Source organism: Condylostylus longicornis, unplaced genomic scaffold (genome assembly GCF_029603195.1).
Source record: "Condylostylus longicornis isolate FDR11 unplaced genomic scaffold, ASM2960319v2 ptg000083l, whole genome shotgun sequence".
Lineage (NCBI taxonomy): Eukaryota > Metazoa > Arthropoda > Insecta > Diptera > Dolichopodidae > Condylostylus > Condylostylus longicornis.
Genome location: NW_026578051.1, coordinates 1,077,845 through 1,101,629, shown reverse-complemented (window position 1 = coordinate 1,101,629; position 23,785 = coordinate 1,077,845). Strand labels below are relative to the sequence as shown.

The 23,785-nt window shown below is 26.0% G+C and overlaps 1 protein-coding gene across 1 annotated transcript in view; it reads right to left on the bottom strand.

Annotated features, from left to right (window-relative positions):
- Nucleotides 1-2,713: 2,713 nt before the first annotated feature.
- The window catches only part of LOC129613393 (probable serine/threonine-protein kinase DDB_G0282963), a 91,581-nt gene continuing 70,509 nt past the window's right edge, over nucleotides 2,714-23,785 (bottom strand). The window contains exon 3 of the mRNA XM_055527432.1: nucleotides 2,714-2,942. Coding sequence (XP_055383407.1) covers nucleotides 2,939-2,942 — 4 coding nt within the window. The 3' untranslated portion in view covers nucleotides 2,714-2,938. The remainder of the gene's footprint in view (nucleotides 2,943-23,785) is intronic.

Below are 23,785 nucleotides of genomic sequence, written 5' to 3'. Positions count from 1 at the left end.
GTTTTGTTATTCAATTTATTTACCTGAATAAATATTGAAAGAGTCAATAAGAAAGGGAGAGCAAAGGAAGGGGAGGAGATCGAAAAAAATTTATTGCAATCATTTTGTACTTGCAATCAACGTTCCTTACATAACCCATATTATAAAAACAAATATTAGGATTCAATATAAGTATTCCAAAATTACAAAAGATCAAGAAGTACTCATAAAGAGAGCGAAATAAAAATACTCACCCTAGCTTTTTTTTTGTATTCATTTTGTATGCTTCACATATACGATACGATAAATAATACGTACGCACCGAACGCACGTTTAACAGAAAACAATTGCAAATTTTAAGGGATGAAGTCAATACGATGGTAACTTTTGTTCAAAAAAAAAAGCAGCAAAAAAGAAACCCTTAAATTTTTCTTTTAAAAAATTTCTCACGTCATAAAAATAATTCGATTTTATATTAAGATAAACTACACGTCATATTAGACTAGTCGTCTTCCTTATATATCTTTTTAATATGAAGAGAAAGACGCAGATTGCGAATAATGTTCAATGTAAGTTTTATTAAATATAAGTATGTATTTGAACAAATTCCCAGCAACAATGTTTTATGTGTATAAATGTTACGAGTTGTTATTTTCTATCTTCTTTCATCTTATATCAAATTTCTATAATAATACTTTAGTTTAGTTTTCTTTTTTAGTATTATTGTCACAATTCTAATAATATATTTTATTTAAAAAATATATGTAGGTATTTTTAATTCTAAAATTAAATTTTTAATAAACAAAGTGTTTCATACAATCAAAGAATTGTTAATGAATCACAATGCCTAAAGTAGTAATTTTCAAACTATTTTCAAAAAATATATATTTTAAAGTATTTAGATAACTGTAATTAGATAATATTAATTCAGACTCCCTGACATCTAAGTTGTAATAAATAAGTATAACTAGACAATTCAGCAATTAACATTTTCAAGCTGAATTATATAATAATACAATAATATTGGAATTTTAATGTGAGGGACTGTAGAATTCTGTAATTTTTAAGTTTAATGCAATTAAATACCAATTACGATTTGGAAATTTTATTTGAAAATTACTGAAAATTTCTAGTTTGCGAAAATAAGCAATAAAATACAAAATTAGATTCAAATATCAATATTATTACGTTACTATAAAATTCAGCTTATATCTTGTATTTGCTGAATTATGTAATAATTTATCAGTATTCATATTAACATATAAATAGATAATAATAAGTTCTGTTCTTCTATAAAAGGTACATAAACTACTATCAATACATAAAATGCAGTAATACTGCATTGCCAAATAATTCCGCAATTAACACTCATAAGCTGAATTGTATAATAAGTCACTAGTACTAAATTTTAAATATTAGAGTTCATATAATATGGTATACATTTTAAATTATGATCCAATCTGTACCTTAACAAATATGTATGTACGTAACAGCTGCATATGAACATTAAATTTTGTGGCAATTCTAATGACATTGTTTTGAAATAACGAGATTTTGGCCGCCTTAACTTAGACATAATATAATATTTTACTAATAAAATATACTTATTTCTGAACATTTTATTTCTTTAAGATTATTAAGTTAAAATATATAAAAATGCTATTGTATATATGTATATGTGTATATATAAATCTATAATATAAAATATTTTATTAGTAAAACCATAGAAAGATAAAGAAAAGGGAAGGGAAAAGCAGTAAAGCTAACATTGTTAAAAATTTTTCTTCTTCTTTTCATTTCTACTTTTTTTTTTCCTCCTCATTCCAATTTCTATTAAAACCACATAATAAAATTATTTCAAAAAGATTTTTCATATATGATAAGTAAATATATGTATGGAAGTAGTTTTAATGGAAAAATATAAAAAAAAAATTATTAGAACGAGAACAAACTATAAAATTGTTGAAAATACTAGGGAATCCAAGTATGGGAATTATTGATAAAGAATTTGGATATAGAAGAAAAAATAGATGAAATTTTAACAGAAGAAATAAAAGACGGGAATGAAAAATTTTTACTATTTATTTAGTGGACAATAAATTTTATTTTATTTTTACAATATTACAAAAAAAAAAAAGCAATTCAAATCAATTTTCAATAATGAATACATAAAAAACCTCATAAAAAGGCTTTGATTTCTTGAGATTCAACTATAAATGTTTGAAAAATAAACAAATATTTGAGTGGGAATTATAAAAAAAAATAATAATTTTAATTTAGAATAGCTTTATTTTATACATATAATTTCAGAATTTCATATACATTACATCACATTAAGTTACAACAAGTAGTTTTACGATTATTAAACCTGATTCAGCAGCTTATCAAACTGAATTCTCAAAATTCATATCTGAACTGAATTCAATTTTATTAAGCTGAATTATATTTCAGAACTGAGAGTAAGTTTATAAAGAATTAATAAATTTTCAATTCTTTAGATATTAAATACCCAGTTTTAATTTTAACAATTATTAATTGTGCCCAACGACTTAAAAAACTAGATAGAATTTCTAAATTGACTTGTTGAGATAAAAAATTTTCTCTTGGATATTTTATATCCACCTACCCAAGATAATACGGTTTGTCTCTCGCAAATTGCTCCCCTTCAGTTTTAACTTGAAGTATTTGAAAACCAATGAAGATGGTCACCTAGCCGAAAACTATTTAACTTATACATATTCTTAAATTTGAACTATAAGCTTCTACCTATATTTTAATTATAAATAATAATTATGAAAATCTTAATTTTTTGTAAAGAAACTACTTATTTCAAGAAAAAATTAAAAATTCCAAAAACCAATTGGCAATAAATTTTCAATAAAATCATGATACTTACAACTCTAACTTACTAAAGTAGCTGTTTCAGGATTAAATTCAATAATAATGATAACTTTAATGCTTACCTGAAAATAGAACGAGAAAAAATTTAATTAGTTTCCTTGTTATTTAATTTAAAAAATATTAAAATAAAATTAAAAAAAAAAAGCTAAAAGAAATCAAAAATTTGAAGGCGAATACATGTACCTTTCACATCAATACGTACAACAGGAAAAGAGTAAGGAAAAGAGAAGATAATGAGTAACAGACGAGCATTTCTCTCCTCTGAAGCAGATAATAATTTTAAAATGAAAAATTTCAGAAATTTTTGATATTTAAGGAAAATTCTTTTGTACATCGCATTAGGACGATCAATTTTTAAAGACGTTGTCATTTCTCTCATAAAGGATCATCGCCTCCTCTGCAACTGCTTGACTTATTTTCGTTTTCGATATTATTTCAAAATTTTAAATGAAATTTTACGTCCTTTTTTTGAAATATAAAATGAGATTTTTGAAAATCTATATAAGTACTAAAGTTGAAGTTTATTGAACTTTTTTAGAGAAAGAAAAATAGTTGCGCAGAAAATATTATATAAAATGAGGGAAAAGCTCAAATTTTTATATAAAAAATATTGGCGCGCCCATTCTTTTGCTGCATCCAAGACGGACTAATGAATTCGCCTTTTTTAATACTCATAATTTAATAGACCTTCGTATATTTAACAAAATTAAGATTTGACATACTATAACAATTTACTCTTTAACTCATTAACAATAGCACGCTTTCTTAACCGTATACGGGTTGAATACAATAATGAGAGGTGATTTACTCTTTTTAAATGAATTTAATGCAAAAATTATTCTATAATCACATAAAACAGTCATATAAAGTTTAAGTAACGTAAAAGTGGCATAACTATATGTCAAATCCCGTTCAACACTTTAGAATGCACAATTTCAAATTTTTGTTCCGCATTATGAATGTCAATTATTTTATACAAAATATTAAAACAAATTATTCTCATTATTTATTCTAAAGTAAACTTTCTAATTACTATTTAAGTGCCTCCCGAAAAAAGATAATTAACTTGAAAATAATTTTCATAAAAATCCAATTTAAGTCACTCTACTAAATTGTAGTAATGATTACTTTAAACGCAATCAAGTGTTAAAATGATTGAATAACCAATACAAAAAAAAAATAACAAAATTCTTAGAACATTATGATTTTTTTTTCTTTATTTATTTTCAATTAGAAAAAAAAAATATGGAAAAAACATGTAAGCACGCACGAATACATTACACATGTCACTTCCCATATACATATACATAAAGTTCCGCAGTCATTAAGTATGTAATAAAAAAATAATATTTTTATTTTTATTATTATTTTTTTACAACTACCAATATTGTTATTATTATTATTATGAAATTTATTTATCTTTTAATAAAAGTCATTAATTTTATTATTTCTCCATTATTATTCGATTTATTCTAAAAAAAAAAAAAAACACGAAAATCGTACATAATTCGATAAATGAGAGTAGAGACAAACAATTTCTACTCAAATATACAAGAATTGTACTCTCATAGTACCTTATCTAACCCCCCCCCCCCCCTCCACAACGTATATTCATTCGCATCAAATTCGCTCTCCCTCTCTCCCGTTCTCTTCTTCCTTTTTATTTAATATCTGTCTATAAATTTGATTTGTTCAATAAATATATTTGGCACATCATTCATCTTTTTCTCTTATTTTTCATTTTCCTTTTTCCTTCTCTTTTTTTTTATTTTAAAAACAATCATCCAAAAAAGGGGAACTAACATATAATTTTCCTCTCTTAACAATATTCTCTTTCACTACATATTTCTTAAAGTACTAAAACCAAATATAATAAAACTGTTCACAATATGTTTTATTAAAGTGTCAGCTAGCTAGTAAAAGAACATTTACTTTTTTTTATCAAAATTCATCGAAAATCCTTTAAGAACTCAATTTAAAGATTTTTTCTTTGGTATGGCCACAGAAAAAGCGTTGTAATCTAACTAATAGAAAATTTCATACATATACAACTAAAAAAGTACAAAACGCAATAATAAAAAAAAAATTTTTTTTTATATCCATGAATTTTGCAATGTCATACACTTTTTTTTTTCGAACCCGTCTTTCAAAAAGGAAAAGAAATTAACTTGTACATAGAAAATAATAAATACTACACGCTTTAATGCATTCTGAGCATATCTTGTAGTAAAAATATATAAAATGGAAAAAAAACACAGTTCCCATCTGAGAATTGAAAAGAAAAAACAGGAAATTTTTTTTTAAGGATATTTTACTTTTAAAAAAAAATACAAACTGGGAAAACATAGACAAGACAAATAGTTAAAAAAACAAAAAAAAAATATGAGGAATCTACCAAAAAAAAAAAAAAAATTAAAATAAACAAATAAAAGAAATTGTCCATCAGGATTCCCAAATACAGAACATAGATAATAGTCTTATTCTGTCTGCTCTCTTACATTAGAAGGGACAAAAAAAAATAAAATAAAATTCAAAATGAAAGTATAAGGAAATTTTTTTGTTTTGGAAAAGGTTAAATTAGAAAAAATTCCAGCCTTGAAAATTCTATACAAATTTTATGTCAAATACAAAATAATTTTAATAAATAAATTCGAGAATGGATGTTGGCATTTCCATATGGGAATAAATTCCACATTCTCATATAAAAATGAATGTTATTCAACAAATTTTGTTAAATTTTAAATACAGCACCTTATCAATTGCAAGCAGGGACGATGGTAACTAACATTTGAATTAATTGTATGACAATTAGTTGAGTAAATTAAGAATGCTAAAAAATATACTTCTAATTTTAAATAGAACTGTAATAAATTGTTAAATGAGATAATTGCCAATAGCTTTAAGTCTATACGACAACGAAATTGTAAAACAAAACATTCTGCGAAAATTTTCAAAATTTTTTTAAAAAATTTATTGTGTTAATTACGTTAATAATTCAGGTAAAATTAAGAATTCAGGCCTTACTCTCCCCCAATCGATCACCCCGTTATTCGGACGAAGCCGAATTCCCTCTGAAACCTGTCAAAATCCTTATAGTTTAAATTCGCTACGTCCGTAGTTCGGTAGAAAAAGGAAAACCCAATAAATCTATTCCTATGGAGCTCCGACATCAATATAGAAGCGCCAACATCAATATAGGAGAGGCATCATCAGTTTCTCTTACCTTTCGTCATTACTGTAACCAATATTACTGTAGGGTAGTAACAACTACCCCTACAAAAATCGTTTGCATTGTAACTAATCCTTCTGTCATATTAACCAATCAGACAACGTTTTGTTAGAATTTCTTCTATAGCATCGATATCCCTTCGTCGAAGAGGTACGGAATCGACTTTCCTGGCATATTCAACAATTAGATAATGTTCCTGGATCCCCGTAATCACGTCAAAATCTTTTAGTCAAGCAGTTAAATACAAAAGTACTTAGTCTGACAGGAATATAAGCATTTTTGTACATTAAATATTTAGAAATTATTTTCTAACCCTCATTTAGTTTAACTTTTTTGCTTCTGCAGTGTAATCAATCCGATAAGCACAGTAAATCTTTAACGAATTCTCAATTTATCCTTGTAATAAAAAAAAAATTCCGTTTTCTTCAGATTATATTTCAAAGTGAAATCGAAAGATTTTCAAGGATAATAGTAATCATAAAAGTTCATCTTCTTCATATAAACTGATATCTAAAATAGACTTTTGATTGCAACAACAGTGTACATAATATAAATGTTGGTAACTAGATAGACCAACATTTAATTATAATAAAAAGTATAAGAAAACGAAAAACAACAAAAAATACAATGTTACAATATTGTTAAAAATTACAAAATACACTAAAAAATTCAATAAGGGAGAAATAATACGAGAAGAATATAAAAATTTTCTTTCAATCCATCCAAAAATGCAATTTCAATTGATAGAAACACTACAAAATAAGATACAGAAGGGGGAAAAAAAAAAGTAGGAAGAAAAATTAAATAAAGGAGTCCAATTATTTTGATAAGGTTCGGTCAAAAAATATGACCGCTGATGACAACGCTTGACGACGATGAATATTTTCCTTTTCCAATATTTTTTTTTCATTCTTCTTCTTTTCTAATTTTATTTTGTTTTATATTTCTTTTCAATAATTTCTTTGTCTTGCTTCATTTCATTATTGTTATTATCTCAGTATCAGTCGTTAGATGACATTTTTTGATATTAATGTTAAAATATTTGGTCATATATGTGAGCAACAGGGTGATATCTAAAGGATAGCTATTGAAGACAAGAAGTGGTTCTAAATGATTTAGTCATGATAAGGCATAACTGCCTTAAGGCATAAAGAATGGCAGGTTTGATTGCTTTCATTTCAGCTGCTGTGGATTATGCAACAAAAATTTCACTTGGCAATTCTAACACCTTGATGCTAATTTGGAGTAGTCACAGTAAAATTTTTTCACCATATCTGCCGAAATTCATATGTTATGAAGGTAAAACAAACATTTTGATTTTTCAGCAATAAGTACTCGTATTTTCATAATGACTCTGTCGCGCTACATTACTACTCAAGTCAAGTGAAAGAAATCTTGTTGTTTCTTTAAAAATTCTCTGGGTTTATGATTTTAGAACCCTTTCGACTTTATAACTTTTCCTTTTAATTTTCGTCATATAAACGGAACACACTTTCTTTTGTTATATTGTATTTTTACTATTGAAAATTGAAATCGAACCTCAAAAAACCAAACTATTTTACAAAAAAAATTACTATGAAAGAACAAAAAAGTTCCTATTCCTGCTCTCTTTTTAATATTCTTGCATTTGCTACTTCTTATTTTTTTTTTGTGGGGGCAAATATCAAATTTCATTACTGAAAAAAAAGAACCCAAAACAAAAAAAACCTATACTACTACTAGCTTACACTATTGTTTCCCTTTTACGAATGTCGAATTTTAGGAACGTGCATGCATTCCCTTTTTAAGTTCATCATGCAAGAAACAAACAATAATAAAAAAAAAAACACTGAATCACAATAATAAGAAGAAGAATAATAAAACAGACGGTTTAACAATATCTTTATCTCTTTAAAAATTCAATACTTTTTATAGCAACAGAAAAGTCCTTAAAAAAAAAAGGAAAAGTCTGCTTTTAGCGTAACTTTCTCGATCAATTCAGTTTTTATTAGGGTAAATTAAAAGGGAACATTTTAACTTTTAAAATTACTGAGAGAGAATGAGTTACTTTTAAATTCTACTCATAAATATAGAGTAAATTAAATTATTCTATATTAATTTGCCGAGCGTCGTCAATAAAAATGTACTATTCAAATTCCGAACCGGAAAACTACTGCTATTAAATTTTGTGAATTTTGAACTCATAAAAACTAGAACAAATCAAAAGAGAAAATCTTGAATTTTGTTATTTCTCATCGCTCTATATAACAGTATCGCTCTATATCTGTCGCTCGTGAGACAGTTAAGTAGAATATTGAGAAGTTTTTGATTATTATTAAGAACTTTATAAAGATTGATGGCTAAATCATGTCTATTATCGCAACTTCTGTGCATGCCTTTGTTTTGAAACCATATTGTTTGTTCAAAAGCAAATCATATTTATTTGGGTACAAAGTAAATTAATTGTGTAAGGGTCTGTCAATTCTTTTATAATAAATGCCGAGAAAGTAAACAAAATTTCAATTTTTTTTTTATTTCAAATATAAAGTAAGTAGATAGGGTATAGGTATTAGAAATACTCATATTAAATTAGAAAATAATGTACAAAACTAGTTTATGTCTAAAATAAGATCTAGATTAAAATTGAATTTGACATGTTAGAAAAAAAAGAAAGGAAAAGGAAAAATTTGTTTATTTTTTTCTATGGTTTCTACATGTACAAATTTTGAAAGTTTATCATTACATTTTCCACTAATACAATTGATGTGTATACAATTTTTAATACTTATTTATTATAAGGATATATTGTGTATATATCAGTGTATATATAATCAACGTAGATAAGAAATTTAATAGTAAATCAAATTTTGTAAATATTAACTGTACTCTATATATATATATATATGCATTACTCGGTTTGTCTTAAATTAATAAAAAAAAAAAGGAAATACAAGCAAAGGTACAAAGCACATATCAATGCATATACTCTATTGATTGATTTTCATTAAAAATATTAAGAATCAAAGACGACCTTATTGGTATTTGTTATACACAGAGTATAGAGAATTACAATGATGATTGCGGTATAGAGAAACGATTCACGCGATAAAACATCAAAGAAAGTTTTAAAAACTTATATTTTCAATTGATTTTATTGTATATAAATTTCCTTTAATTGAAATCAAATATAGAAGTACATATACTTGAAAAAGGAAATTCCACATGAGTAACTTATGAATTACTTTTGATTTCAAGAAATAATTAAATAGCCTACACTTCTTATGCATACAAAATATTTGAAAATCAATCCTTAATAACAATAATTATGAACCCTTAAATTTTGACTTTCTTCTGATCCAAGATATTATTCTCTTTTCATTTTATTAGTAAATTCAAAAGGAAATTCGCTCACAATTGCATAAAAAAATCCATAATTCAAGAGAGAAAACAAGCGGGTTTTTTCAATCAACTCAACTTTAGTTATTCTACAATTTCTTATTGAACTCTCGCCAATTTCTAATAGCTCATTAATGCATTCTATTTGATTGCATGTAATTTTTGACAGTCAAGAATTGTCAATTGAAAAACGTCAAAAATTACAGGAGCAATTCAATTTTAATTAGCGAATCTTATACTAGAATTCATAGAGAATTTTAAAGCTTTTACATAATTTTTCTATTTTTAAATTTAAAAATAATTAAACTTTATGTAAATAAATTATAAAATAGCAATTAAAGAGGCAACAACCTTAATATTCAAACTTTTCAAGACGTGTGATTCCCAAGAGGTCCGAAATTTTGTTACCAACTACAATATCTTTTAAAGAATAATTTTAAATTAAATATTTTTTTACACAAAAAACCTTAATAAAATTGTTGTTTTAAATTTCATTAAAATCAAAATTTTTATTACTTTAAAATTTAAGCACGTATTTGGCATTTTCCTCGTATTTTTTATTTTCTCTTTATTTTTGTTTTTCCTTAGAAACCTTTATACGACCAAGAAATTACTCAAAATTTCTATTAAGGTATACTTAATAATTTTCTAACCTTTATTTCTATTACTCTTTTTCAGTTCTGTTTTGTTTTTTTTTTTGTTATAATAATTTCCCCCCCTCATGTTAAACAATGACATCCTCTTTTTAATAGTAGCAATTATGGAGTCAAAAAAAAATTAATTAAATAAAGTCATAACTTTATAACTATTTGATTCTAGACAAAAGAAATATAGAAATTTTATTAATAAATTTATAAAAATATTCAATAAATATGTAGGAAAAATACAATTTGGGTATATAATAAAAATTAGTGTTGCCGTTGTTTAAAATTTTAATTATATTTTAATACTCTACAATAACTAAAAATTTAATTACTATCCATAAAACTTTAGATTTTTAAAATTTTAAGTAACTGAATATGAAGAGGAGCGGGCGGGATCTGGACAGGCTGCTTCGTTTAGACCTGAGGTTATTGGCTAGCTCATTCGACATGGTTTATCTAAAGACAATGAAAGCGAGATTTTCCGTCTTTGCTCGCAAAACGGCTCGACGAATGCAACACCTGTTGTGCGAATGCCAGATGCTGTTCGCTTGCGTCTGAGAATCTTCGGGAGGGAAAGGGAGTTTTGTTGCTTCAGCAGAGGTCTTGAATTTTGGGGTGGCTCCAATGCTGCAATTTGTCAAAGACCTAAGTAAAGTGCTAATGTAAACTATAATGAAAATCATCCCAATATTTTTTATTGCTTCCATTCTAAATTGTAGAATAAAAGAATGTTTATCAATGGCAACACTTAAACTACATTAATACATTCGTTATTCCACACGATTAAATACGATATAATGTTATGATATTTTTTATTTATTGCCATAATTATTTTCAGTATGTGTATATATTAAAAATTTTAAGAAAGAATTATGATTCCTTTTATAATTTTCCCGTACTAACAATTTTAAGTATCATACGAGCCGTAAACTATTAATAGCAGCCTTCTTCGTGTGTGGTTATTGATTAAATTTGGGATACAACTTTATATTCCACTATTTAGTTAGCACTCTTTTTCCAATCTCTTTCTACATATTACTGTTTACTCTAAGCAATTTATTGCTTTATATTTTTTCGATATAACAAATTTCAATTAGAAAACAAAAGAATATTCCCTTTTTGCTCTACTCTCTGCTCCCTATTCTGTACTTTTTACTACCTTAATAATTTCTGCTTACTTTTCGTTCCATTACATTACTAAAAATTCGAGTCTCTCTTTAACTTATACACATAATTCTATTTAAAAATTTCATAATTTTTTTTTTTTTCTCTTTTACTGAAAATTAATTGTTGACACTCGTATAGACAAATTGGTTTCTTATTGCTACCACACGTTTTAATATTGAAAAATATTTTTCATTTTTACTGTTATGCATATGTATGTATATATATGACTACTCGATTACTGTTATGCTATTATTATTATTATTGTTGTTTCAAATCATATTCTTGTTATATAAAAGTTTTGTATAAAAATCTTAAAATAAATTTTATCATTGTATCACGCCCTAGACAACAAAAAAACTTTTTCTTTTCACTTCTTTCCAATTTCTCCCCACACATAATTTCCTTCACATAGTAAACGTCCATTTCTTGTACACATTTGACATACAAATATAATTTTTATAAATGTTCAATAGATTTTTCTTGAAAAATCCTTAAAAAACAAGAAGATGACAAAAGATTTCTTAATAAACTTTTTTTTGTAAAGAAATAAACTTTTCCTTCACTTTTCATATTAAAGTAGTGAGGTTTAAAGCAGTAAAAAAATTTTTATCCACAAAAATTTCCCTTTTAATTTGTCTCCTTTTCGCATAGTTCTAAGTTACATATTATTATATAAGAATTCGGACTTATTAAAATATGAGGATGGGAACAATGTTTTCTTACAAACTATTATAGGGAAAAGTTAAAAGATTTTAAATGTATACAAAAAATTAAAGAATTCTTTTACAGCTTCTTCCTCCTAACTTTCTACTTCAATTTTCTTTTAAAAGATGAAATATAAAATCGCCCTTTTTTATTTCATTGACAGTCGTTATTCAGTCGTGTATAGTGTAAAATGTAAATTATATAACATGATTATAATACTATTACAGTGTGTATTGAAGTTAGAATGAAATTGAAGTGATTTGAAAGTCTTGAGAAATACGAAAAAAAAAAAGTTTTTTCTTTGTTACATGGGGAATTTTTTTTTCTTCTATTTATTGAACACTAAAGAATTTTAGAGAAATAAAGAATTACCATCACCTTTTCGATTATTTTTTTCTTCTTCTGCTTTATTTCAGAATTGCAGACAGTGTTAATTGCATTTGCATGAGCGAATATACACACGTATATAAACAGATATACACATATGAATACAAGTATATAAATGATGGGATTTTCTATTACATAAACATTTTTTCACATAATTAAAGTGTTAAATGGTTTTTATTTTAATAAAATTTTATAATAATGGGAATAAAGTTAAAATATTTTTAAGTTTATTAAAATGAATAAAGGTTATAGTATTAGGTATAGGTAGGTATGTGAAATATTATTTTTAAGGATATTATAATTGTATGTAATGGGGGAATAAATGTATGTTAATTTTTATAATATATAAAAGAAACTGTAAATGTCGTCTAACAAATCTAAAATGTGATTTATCGGAAAAGGAAGCTCAACGTGAAACCATCACGGATAAACTAAGTGAGAAACTTTAAGGAATATTGAAAAAGGTTGTAAGCATACAAGATGTCAGATACACACCCCTGGTAATATGAATACATATTGCGGCAGTGGATGATTATTTCAAAACGCTCCCGAGCAGATAAAAAAAAAAACAAATAAAAGATTAGTGTGCTTAGAATTTAATCTTAATTATAGTAGATTTTCAAGGGAACTGAATTAGGCAATAGGACATCTCCACCGGGTAACCGCAGCCATTCGCGACTTATTGTAGCCTCTCCACGCTGTTGCCTTTAATATCTCTGTTTCAATTATAAAGCTGATGATATCCCTAAAGAATCAGTTAGCAGTTTCCGAACACTTATGAAATCAGACCCAAAACAATTGCGGTTCTGAAAAGCCTGTACCGGTCTGATTTTTCGTGCTTATGCAGCTGACATTTGACTGGGGAGTGTCAGTAAAAAAGTTCGCAGTGTAGATAGCGAGAATGCAAACCTAGACCGAACGGCAGAAGAGGGCTACCAACAGAACGGCAACGTCTGTACGAAGTCAGACCACGTTGTTCGCATTTCAACTGTGGCACCCAAATTAGCATGACTCTTTTTGATGTTGCCAATTCCACAAGTGCAATGAGGCAGCTTTAAATCAACTTGGACTTCATGGGAGCAAAACTGTAGACAATCTGTGGATCCAAATCTATAAGAGAAAAAGAACTGTTTTCGCAGGGGTAGATGAACAATATCGAAATACAGAGTAAAGCAAACAAAATTGGTACAACGACAAAATCACTACAAAGGTTATTCGTGTAGCAAATAAGCTCTGTATTAGTGCCAAATTTTTAGAATGCAATGGGCAACACCAACTTACGAAAATAGTATTCATCTCCAGAAGGAAAAATTTCAACAAAAGCTCCGGAATTAAATAAAACCCTAAATTAATTTTCTGCCACCATATCCAACATGCGGTATATTAAGTAACGCATATCAACTAAACAACTGTTCTACTTGAATATCAGCGTCAAAATTCTGTTATAATTTAAGACAATTTCATTGCAATAAAAATCTTAAGTAATTAAAAAACCATCCATACCGTAACAACTTTTACATAAAATTCAAACCACCAAAATACCATTTGCAGTATATTAAGAAAACTCATTTCCTTACACATAAGAAGTTATACTACTTAATGGAATTTTAATTGTTTACGCAACCCTACTGGGCACTCATTCATGTCTTTAATCACACATCTTTTTATTTTCTATTTTCAATAAAATCTACATAACTTTAATGTCATTTTAACCAAAAAGCTATATAAATGTATAATATATAGTAATTACTAATTTCCCTTCTTAATTTTCAAATTTTCTTGAATAAAATACCGTGGTCTCTCAACTAAGCCATGAATAACAACTACTGAAAATAAGAAAAAAAAAGACACAAAATAATTTTTGCTATAAAATATGAAAATTTCTAAAACTATTCTTAAAGTTTTTTTTTCATTCGCCCCCCCCCCCCCCAACCTGATCTTCTCGCAGCATAACTTCAAAACAATTTTTACATTCATATTTTAAACAACCAACCATTAATGGTATTAGATGGTCATTTATTAACAAAAAATAAACAAAAAAGTTCCATTTAAAAAGTTGCAATCGAATGAACCTGACTAAAATAACATTGCAATAAAAGAGAAAAAAGAAAGAGGTAAACAAAATGTGATAACATTAAGAAAGAGCAAAAGAAAAAACAAAAATAAAATTTTTTTTTTTCTTATGAGCAATATTGTAAGTCTGAGCTGGCCCTAGCATGGAAACGATGTATGTACATATTCCATGTAGATACCTTTTTCCCTCTTTTTTTACTTTTTTCTACATATCATCAGTGTTTCTTACGTGTTTTTCTGATTTTAACGTTATCATGTTCTCATATTTGTATTGTAGTTTAACTCACAGTAGTTTCAGTTTAAATTGAAAATCTATACAATATTCAACTTCTTCATTCGTGCTATTGTTGTTTTCTCAATAAATTTTGAAATTCATTGTATATCTTGTATGTAGATATGCATACATATATACACGAGATATTTGAATGGAAACTTCCATTGCACCCTTTACACTTTGAATACCTTGCTATCCTGTTTACCACATAATACAGAGAAAAAAAAAAAACAAATCTATTTTGGAAAATTCTTGGATTTTTTTCGTTTTTTCGTTTTCTTTTGGTTATCTTTCGATTTTCGTGTTGAATTGAAACCAGTGAAAAACGTGAACATTTTTTTTTTTTTGGAAAAGCATCTAATCAATGCGCGCATGCACTTACTCTGATATTGGGAATATTCATATTCACATATTCCGGTAGTAGAGAAGAGAAATATGAGAACAATAAAACAAAATTGGTATTTAATGGATAAGAAAGAGCAAGCGAAAGGAGGGACTAGTAATATAGGTAAATTTTTTTTTTTATAGATCTTGGTTTTCTTTTTTCCAACATCACGTCGTTCAGAATGGTTTTTGCTGCCATTGCTGTACGTTTGCACTTTTACGAACATGAAAATAATTTAAAAATAATTTAAGTGTTCCGTATTTCATTTTAATTTTTTTTTAGATGTTTGAGATTTTAGAAGATAATCTTAGAAAAATCTTTTATCCTATAATTTTTTATAAAATCTGTTCTTATCTGTTGGAGTCGCGTACCATATTTTGCAATACTTACTAATTCATTTCAATATTTTGGTTTCGCATCGCCCGCACATATTCAGTATTCATCTATATTGCGTTGTAAATCAAAAATTAAAAGCAATGTTCATTGTAATCATGGCTGTTTAACTAAGAGATTAGATTTGATCAGACATGGTGAAAACACACTGCGACCGAAGGGATGGATCAGTTTTGTCTTCCTCCTTCAAGACCTATCTTTCTAATATTTCCGAGCATCTTGTAAAGATCGACTTCCCGCAGCTCTATTATTGCGAGGAAGCAACCACCCGGAGAATTCCTCCCTTCTCCCTTAACAAATAAAACGAATGCAGTAAGTATAATTTAGCAATGTTTTTTAAAGACAACTCGAAAAAATGAGTGAAATAATTAACTACTTTAATATCGTAAATAGAATCGGTACTACTCAATTACACAAATGACTCATAAAACGAGTGAAATAATTAATTTTAATGTTAAACTTAATTTTTTATTTCAAAAATTACTTAATTAATGTATAATTATTGAATTATATACTTAATTACTTTAAACAAAAAAAAACAACCAAACAATTCCATAATTATTCAAAAAAAAAAATTATAATTGCAAATTATATTTTTAGTAATTTATAAGCAGTGATTCAATTCTCTCAAAAGTAATCAAATTCAAATTTAAAAATTCTCTATTTCATATTTTTTTTCTTTTGTTTTTTATTAATACTACATGCATTAATCTAAAGAATTAAGAATTACAAAAAAAAAAAAAAAACAAGTGATTGTGTTGTAAAACACTTAAATAAAATATAATTTAATTTTTTCCCCGCTATTCTATTTTCATTTTTTTTTTATTGTTGATTTTCCTCCCCACTAGAAAATCATCTAAAACTTTTGAATTGATACAATCATTCACTTAATTAGCGTGTCTTTTTTTTTTAAATTTTTTTCTCTATAAATTTACAAGCTCTTAAAAAAAATCAAAAAAAAAACTCAAAGTGAGTAAAAAATATACAAGATTTTTTTTTTTACAAAAAACAAACAAACGAACAACGAAAAAATTACAAAAAAAAAACATCAACCATTTTTAGAATAGCATAAAAACGAAGACGAATTGCTACTAGTACACACTCACTAGTCACTTCACTTCACCTGCTTGCCCTCTCTGTTTTTAATATTTTTTTTTTTTATTTCTATTTTGGTGTGTTGTGTGTGATGCACTTACGAATGCGTTACAACGCGTTTTTTTTTTAAATTCAAAATAACAAAAAAAAATAAAAAGAGAATGCTAAAAAAAAAAATGAGAAAAAGCAAAAAATTATACGAAAAATCGTATATGAAAACCAAAAGGAGGTCAATGACCAAAAAACATTTTTCTCTTCCCATATTTTATGGTTTTTTGAGTTTTATTCTTCATTTCTTATTGTTATTATTTTTTGTTTATTTATAAACAAATCGCGCGCTGGAGTTCTATTAGGATGACGACTTGCATGCATAGTTTAATCAGACCTTACGTTATAAGGTATTTTATACATGTTAACATATATGTATAAGTCTTTACTTACGTATATATAGATATATTATAAAGGGGGAAAAAGGCAACGACACTTTGTTTTAATAGTAAAAAAAAAAAAAAAAAATTTGTTTTTAGCCGTGATAATGACGATCATATTGACGATGTGTTCATAAAATTTATTTTTATTTTTTTGTGTTTATTAATAAAAATAAAAAAAAAATTAATGTTTTCGTGTAATCACAGCAAAACAAAAATGAATACTTATAATACATGTATGTATATAAGTTATGTACATAACATAAGTAGGGAAATTGATAAGACATAAGACACTTAAACATTTTATTCTTTGAAAATTATCATATGTAAGCATATAATCAGAAATTCAAATTTAAATTAAATAATTATGATTACTATGAAAATTATTAATTAAATTTTATTATTATAGGTATGGATGTGTATATGAATATCAAATGCTCTTGCACAAATATTTAATGACAGTGACAATATTCTGTATTTATGCCATAAATTGGGTCAACTTATTGATTTATGTTAAGTCATAATATTTCAACTAATATCAAAAGAATAAGACACTTGATCTTACACATAGTGCAACATATACGTTTTAAAGAATTCTAATATCTTATATGAAAGTCCTCACGAATACAAGTATAAATACATTTGGAATTTTTTATTCCTTTTTAAAAAATAAAATTTGGTTTTTATTTAAATGATACAATTGCGTTTACGTCTGAGTTCCGATAGAAAGAAGACTTCCGAAAGAAATAAAATATCAACGAATATTTCAATTTTAACTATTCTTCTTTTCACTTAAACTTGAATTCCAATGGACCAAAAATTCTCATATTTTTAGCCTCTTTAAAACAAGGGATAAGGTCTTTGATACAACACCTTTCTTAATTTTTGTCAGTTAGATTACCACTTCTCTAAAATATAATATGATGTAAGTCACATGAAATAAAAATATATATATGAACAAATTGCGTTATGCAAGGTGCAAGTACAAAAATTAAAATCACAAAATCACGTACTTTTAATTTCAAATTTTGCAAAAATCATAAGAGACAGATAATCAAAACTATAAAGTTTTCTTTACGCCTGATTTTGTGTTTTCAATGCGTTTATAAATTTATTGTACATAATAAAATAAAAATCACGTTTTATTTTCAAATTAATATAAAAAAACAAATAGTTAAACTGGGCAAACAGACAATACAATTATCGTAGATAAAATAAAAAATAAACCACATTCAATAAAATTCCGCCCACAAATATGCAATTAAATTTTTTTTTGGCTTTTCACTAAAACCATTCAGTTCCTATTGCCAATACTCTTGAATTGAAATAAAAACGAAACACCGGTAATAATTTTTATGATTTTATTATAGTAATTAAACTCTAACGACACCTACAAACAATCAATAAAATGTTAATATAATTTAACTAAAAACAATAAATAATAATAATAAAAAAAAAAATAGATTAAAGTTAATAATTTACTTTCCAAATTACAATAGCATTTGTGCCTTGTGGTGAGTAAAAAGTAATAAACCATATTGTACAAATTTAACAAACCTGAAACAAAAAATTAAATAACTATAATCTCTCTCTATTTTTAATTTCGTTTACTCTTTTTTTTTCATTTCCACTATTTTCATATATATTTTCCACTATATTCTTCATTCATCATAAAATAATGATTATACACCCTCTGTCTCATCTATCTCAGAACATTCAAATGTAAATGTACTCATAAAAAATTATAAGCTTTCCGATCCGATTCCAAAATCCGAAATATTTTTTATAAAAAATAATAAAAAAACATTCAGATTTTGTTGTTTTGTATTTTTCATTATCTTATTCGTAAACCGTAAAAAAAAATTGAATATATAAAAATCTCGGAAATCTTAAATAACATCGTGATATACAACTGTAAACAATTGTGATTGGACATTGTTATATTAAATAACGTAATAATTATTATAGGTATAAATGTATGTAAAAACGATCTACATATTTATATGTATAAATGTACATATACGAGTATGTTATTGATAATTGAAAAATCATAAAAATTTTATATTTATACACGTAATTTATTTAATATATTATTATGAGGACATTGTTCTGTATATTAAAAATTTTTTTGGAGGTAAAATATTTTTTAAAAATATAGAAATGAATTTAATAAATTTTTTTTTCTTGTCAGTCTAAGTATTTATTTTTTAAAAAATCAAATAATAATTCCAGCTTTACTGTAATAATTACTTTAGTGTAAAAATTATTTGGAAAGATATAATGAAAACAATTTGCCTGCAATGACAGCCGTTTATCACATAAAAAATTCTAGAATTTGTGACTACAAACATAATATTTGTTAATAGAATGCAATATCGTAAATAAATCACTTCTATGAGTATATGTATGTTGTTACGAGATTTGCCGTAGAAAATTCGCAATTACAATCTTTGACTATAAATATTTTATTTCAACTATTTGACCCAAAATATTAAGTACTTAAACTACTTACCGCTTCATAATAAATATAGTATTTTATAAAAACCGCTTATAACAAAATAGGAGCAATCGCAGACTAAAAACTATACAAAATATATGAAGTCAAACAACATTATTTACAAATGTGAGCTACCGTTGGTGATTACAAATGTTTTTAAGTACAAACAAATGAAAATACAAGAAAATATAAAAAAACATATTAGCATCGAAATTATTGCGGCTTGCAATGTATTTAAATTTTAACCCCAGATTGCCTGAAAATTTTGAAGAACCTGTTTAGTGTATTTTTGTCCTTAATGGCTTTCCAAAATCTACATTATGCAATAACGAATTTTCGCACAATATACGCAATTAAGATAACGGATTTTTTTTTTGATATTGCAAATTTTTTTTTTGTTATATTTTGGCAATGGCATTGAACAGAATATGTATTTTTATCACACTTTATTGACTACTCCCCAAAAAGAAAAAAAAATATGTAAAATAAGAACGAAAAATCAAATAAAAAGAAAAATATGTAAACAAAAAAGAAATTTTTTTGGCATCAAAAGACTGACAAATTTTCTGACAACATGAATCTGTCAATATGAGATTTGATTAAAAAAAAATTTTTGACAATAATTTTCATAACTTTCATAACATAAACGTAAAGGTACACATACACTGACATAAAAATTTTATTAAATTATAGGTCATTTGAGCTTTTGTTTACTGTCTTGTTACTTTGTTTCTTGTTTTTTTGGCTGTGCGAAAAATTTTCTTTGTTTATTTTTTTGTCTTTTTTACTCGTTTGCTCTGTTTTTCTTTTGCTTTGAAAATGAGAGTATCAAATTTTTTGTTTATGAATCGCAAAAAATGAGAATATTTTTTTTATTATTATTTTTCGTTTAAATTTCTTATAAAAAGTGAAAGAAATTTGTAAAATCATCACGTTTTCGTAATTGAAGAAAAAAAAAATTATTTTTTTTTAATAAGATTTTTTGATTTTTAATGGTTACTCTTTTTAATTGTTGTAGGTAATAAAAATATTTTACAAACGTAAAATTGTAATTTAAGTTTGAAGAATTTTGCAAAATCAGAAAAAAATTTAAGCTTTTGTTAGCTGTTTGAAATTAGGGAAAAAATTTACGGCTAGAAATAATTGCAGATTTAAATTTTCGTTTTCTGATATTGAAATTTTAATAAAATAAATTTAATTTAACAGAAATTTTGTGAGTAATTTTACCTTTTTAATGAAAATTTCAAACAAAATTTATCTGTAATAAACCAACCTTTCGTTTTAATGGGGTAGCACATAATACTTAAATTAGTTATATTTTACGAACAATAAGTTATCTCTAGAAATATGGTATTTGGCGATTTCAAATCAGACTATTACGGATTTAATTTCTATGTACTGTTATTATAGATTATACAGATGAAAACTTCTGTCACGAGAGTAGGCGACGAAACATATTCTGGTCAGTTACGAGGCGTTGGATCGCATGCTGGATATACCTGAGTAATAATACTTTCACACCAACTGATATGTACGCACATGCAGGTATGTATTTTTCATATGAGGGGACAAAAGAATCTTCACAACACAAAATTTTTTAATTCACAAAACTCTATACATTTAAAAAACTTAATTCACATAAACAAAACAAATTTGAACATCCATGGTTTACTTCCCTGCGTGATAAATTCAATTCAAAACAAATTAAAACTAACAAAAATCAATTTATTTGTCACTCTTCTCAACACGATATATAAGGTCTTAAAGATGACACTGACTGTTGTCATGAGTAGAATCGAACTAAAAATAAACAAAATACTAGCAGAAGAACAGGCCGGATTCCATAATAACAGAAACTGTAGAGATCACTCTAACACATTCAGAATTACAATAGAATAATCTAATGAGCGGAATACACTACTAGTACTTCATCAATTTCAAGCACGTGCTAATGGAGCAGGTATTAGATTGAAATCCACAGAAAAAAGGAAGGGTGTAGATCATGTAACGCGTTATGACAAACCCCACTTAAAGAGGCCGAGTCAAATGGAAAATACTCGTCAGAAATAAAGAGCCCAGCCCAAAACAGAGTGTGATTGTCAGAGGGTTTGTTAAGGTCCTATACTCCCACCGGAAACTTAGAATTTAGTGATTTCTTTTTACCAAGAACATGCGGTGAATTTGTTTACCCGTAACTCGCAATATTATTACAAATATATCGTATACTTAGAACTGCAACAAATTTTAGAAAAGCACCACGATTTAATATTAAATTATGAAATAAATTGTTTAACAAAACCACTATGCAACTACAACAATAAGAAATTTTTCTATAAATAAAATTCTCTATAAAATGGCACAACATATTAAAGCGCACGTCTTCTATTTTGGAAATTATATAAAAGAAAATCATGATCACTTTTATTATTATAAATACTTTTAAAATTAAATTGACATGAAAAGAAGGTGCATTTCAAATTGAATGAACGAACACTCCCCAAAAAAGAAAATCAAACCACCAGATATCACCAGATTATAAAAGAAAAAAATAAACAAAAAAAAATTAATACCCTCCATTTTGTGTAGGAATATAAATTTTTTGATTAACTTTAATTTTCAGACTTAAATTTGTCTCTCACAATTCCATTTCTGAAAATCTTATTTAAAGTTTGGTGTATAGCTCACTTTACAATATACACTTATATTACAGTACACTTATATACGTACGTATATATCTAGAGAACCAAAAATGGCAATAACAATAAAATCGTGTCACATATTATATGAACATTAAATTTAATATAATAAAAAGGTGATATTAAATGGCACATAAAAAAAGGATTAAAAAAAATATTTTGTTCTTCTTTTTATATTTGGTGTCATACAAGTTTCGAAAACGGTAGTAGCTATTTTAAGAAAAATTTTTATTATATAGTCCTAAATTTTATGACATTTTAATAAGTGTGATTTGCATCTGTTTTCAATATTATTAATAACTCGTCATATCTTTAGATAGAAAATTTGGCCTACTAAAATTAATTCCAATCTGTTTATTAGGGTTTTTTGTTAAACCATAATAAACCATGACGTGCTATTATGAAAACCTCAAAACTAAATAAACTTATTTTATTCTCAAAAATTTTAAAATAACGTGATCTTAACATTTAATCCACATAAAGCAGATTAAAAATACACGGTGTCGAAATTTAATAATATAGCTTAAACGATTTAATAGTAGCTTTAAATTTATTATGATTTTTATGTTATTTTTTTTTTTTTGAAAATAATTGCATTTTAAAATAAACAAGTCACATAAATTAAAATTTTGATGGTGTGAAATGTATTAGTTATAGTGCATTTAAAAGTATACCAACCATGGTATACTTTAATAAAATTATCTATGATGTTTGACTAATTGTGTTAGAGGTATATAATTTAATTAATATAGCTCTAGTATAGTTACACTAATACACATATAGCTACTCTACTTAAGTCACTATTCATTAACATTTTACAAATTTAATCTAATTTATTTTTTGATTTTTTTTTGCGTTCTCAATTGTTTTCTATAATTTAATTGCTTAAATTTTAAGAACTGTGAGAAAATTTTTTCTATATAAACATTATGAATATTGTTGTGGGAACATTTTTATAAATTAAAGAGTAACTAACCGTTTAATTATTATTAATTTCCGTAAAATTACTTGCATTTTACATAAAATTTAATTTACACAAAATATTTACATAAAAGGTGTAGAATAATGCTACATAGTATCTTAAAAAATTAGGTTTCAAGAAAATTTTAATTTACACTGCCAAATTTTTGAGATGAATTTGTTTATTATTTATTTATTTGCAATTCTCAGAAGGAATATCTCTGGTATGAAGGTATGTTACTCTAACATTACTCGCAGATCTTGTGTTATCTGTATGCCAGGCAGCTACTGGTGAAGATTATAGTTATATCAGAAGTTTTTTTAGGTCTAAGCAGTTAATGAACTGAGTCAAAAGCATATGTCAAATCAAAGGATACAACAACTGGTTATTTTTAGTAGGAAATACAAGGTACCAAGCATAACTCCACCGCAACTCAATGGAATCCGCTTACCCTTTAGCAGTAAGGACAGGTTCCTTTTTTAAGGTCTAATTCTAGATTCAAACTCAAGCCTCAACCATGGTCTATTGGCTACATACCGCGGTGGTGAGGCCGATCCTGATGTATTGTGCTCTGGTATGGTGGCCAGCGCTCTACA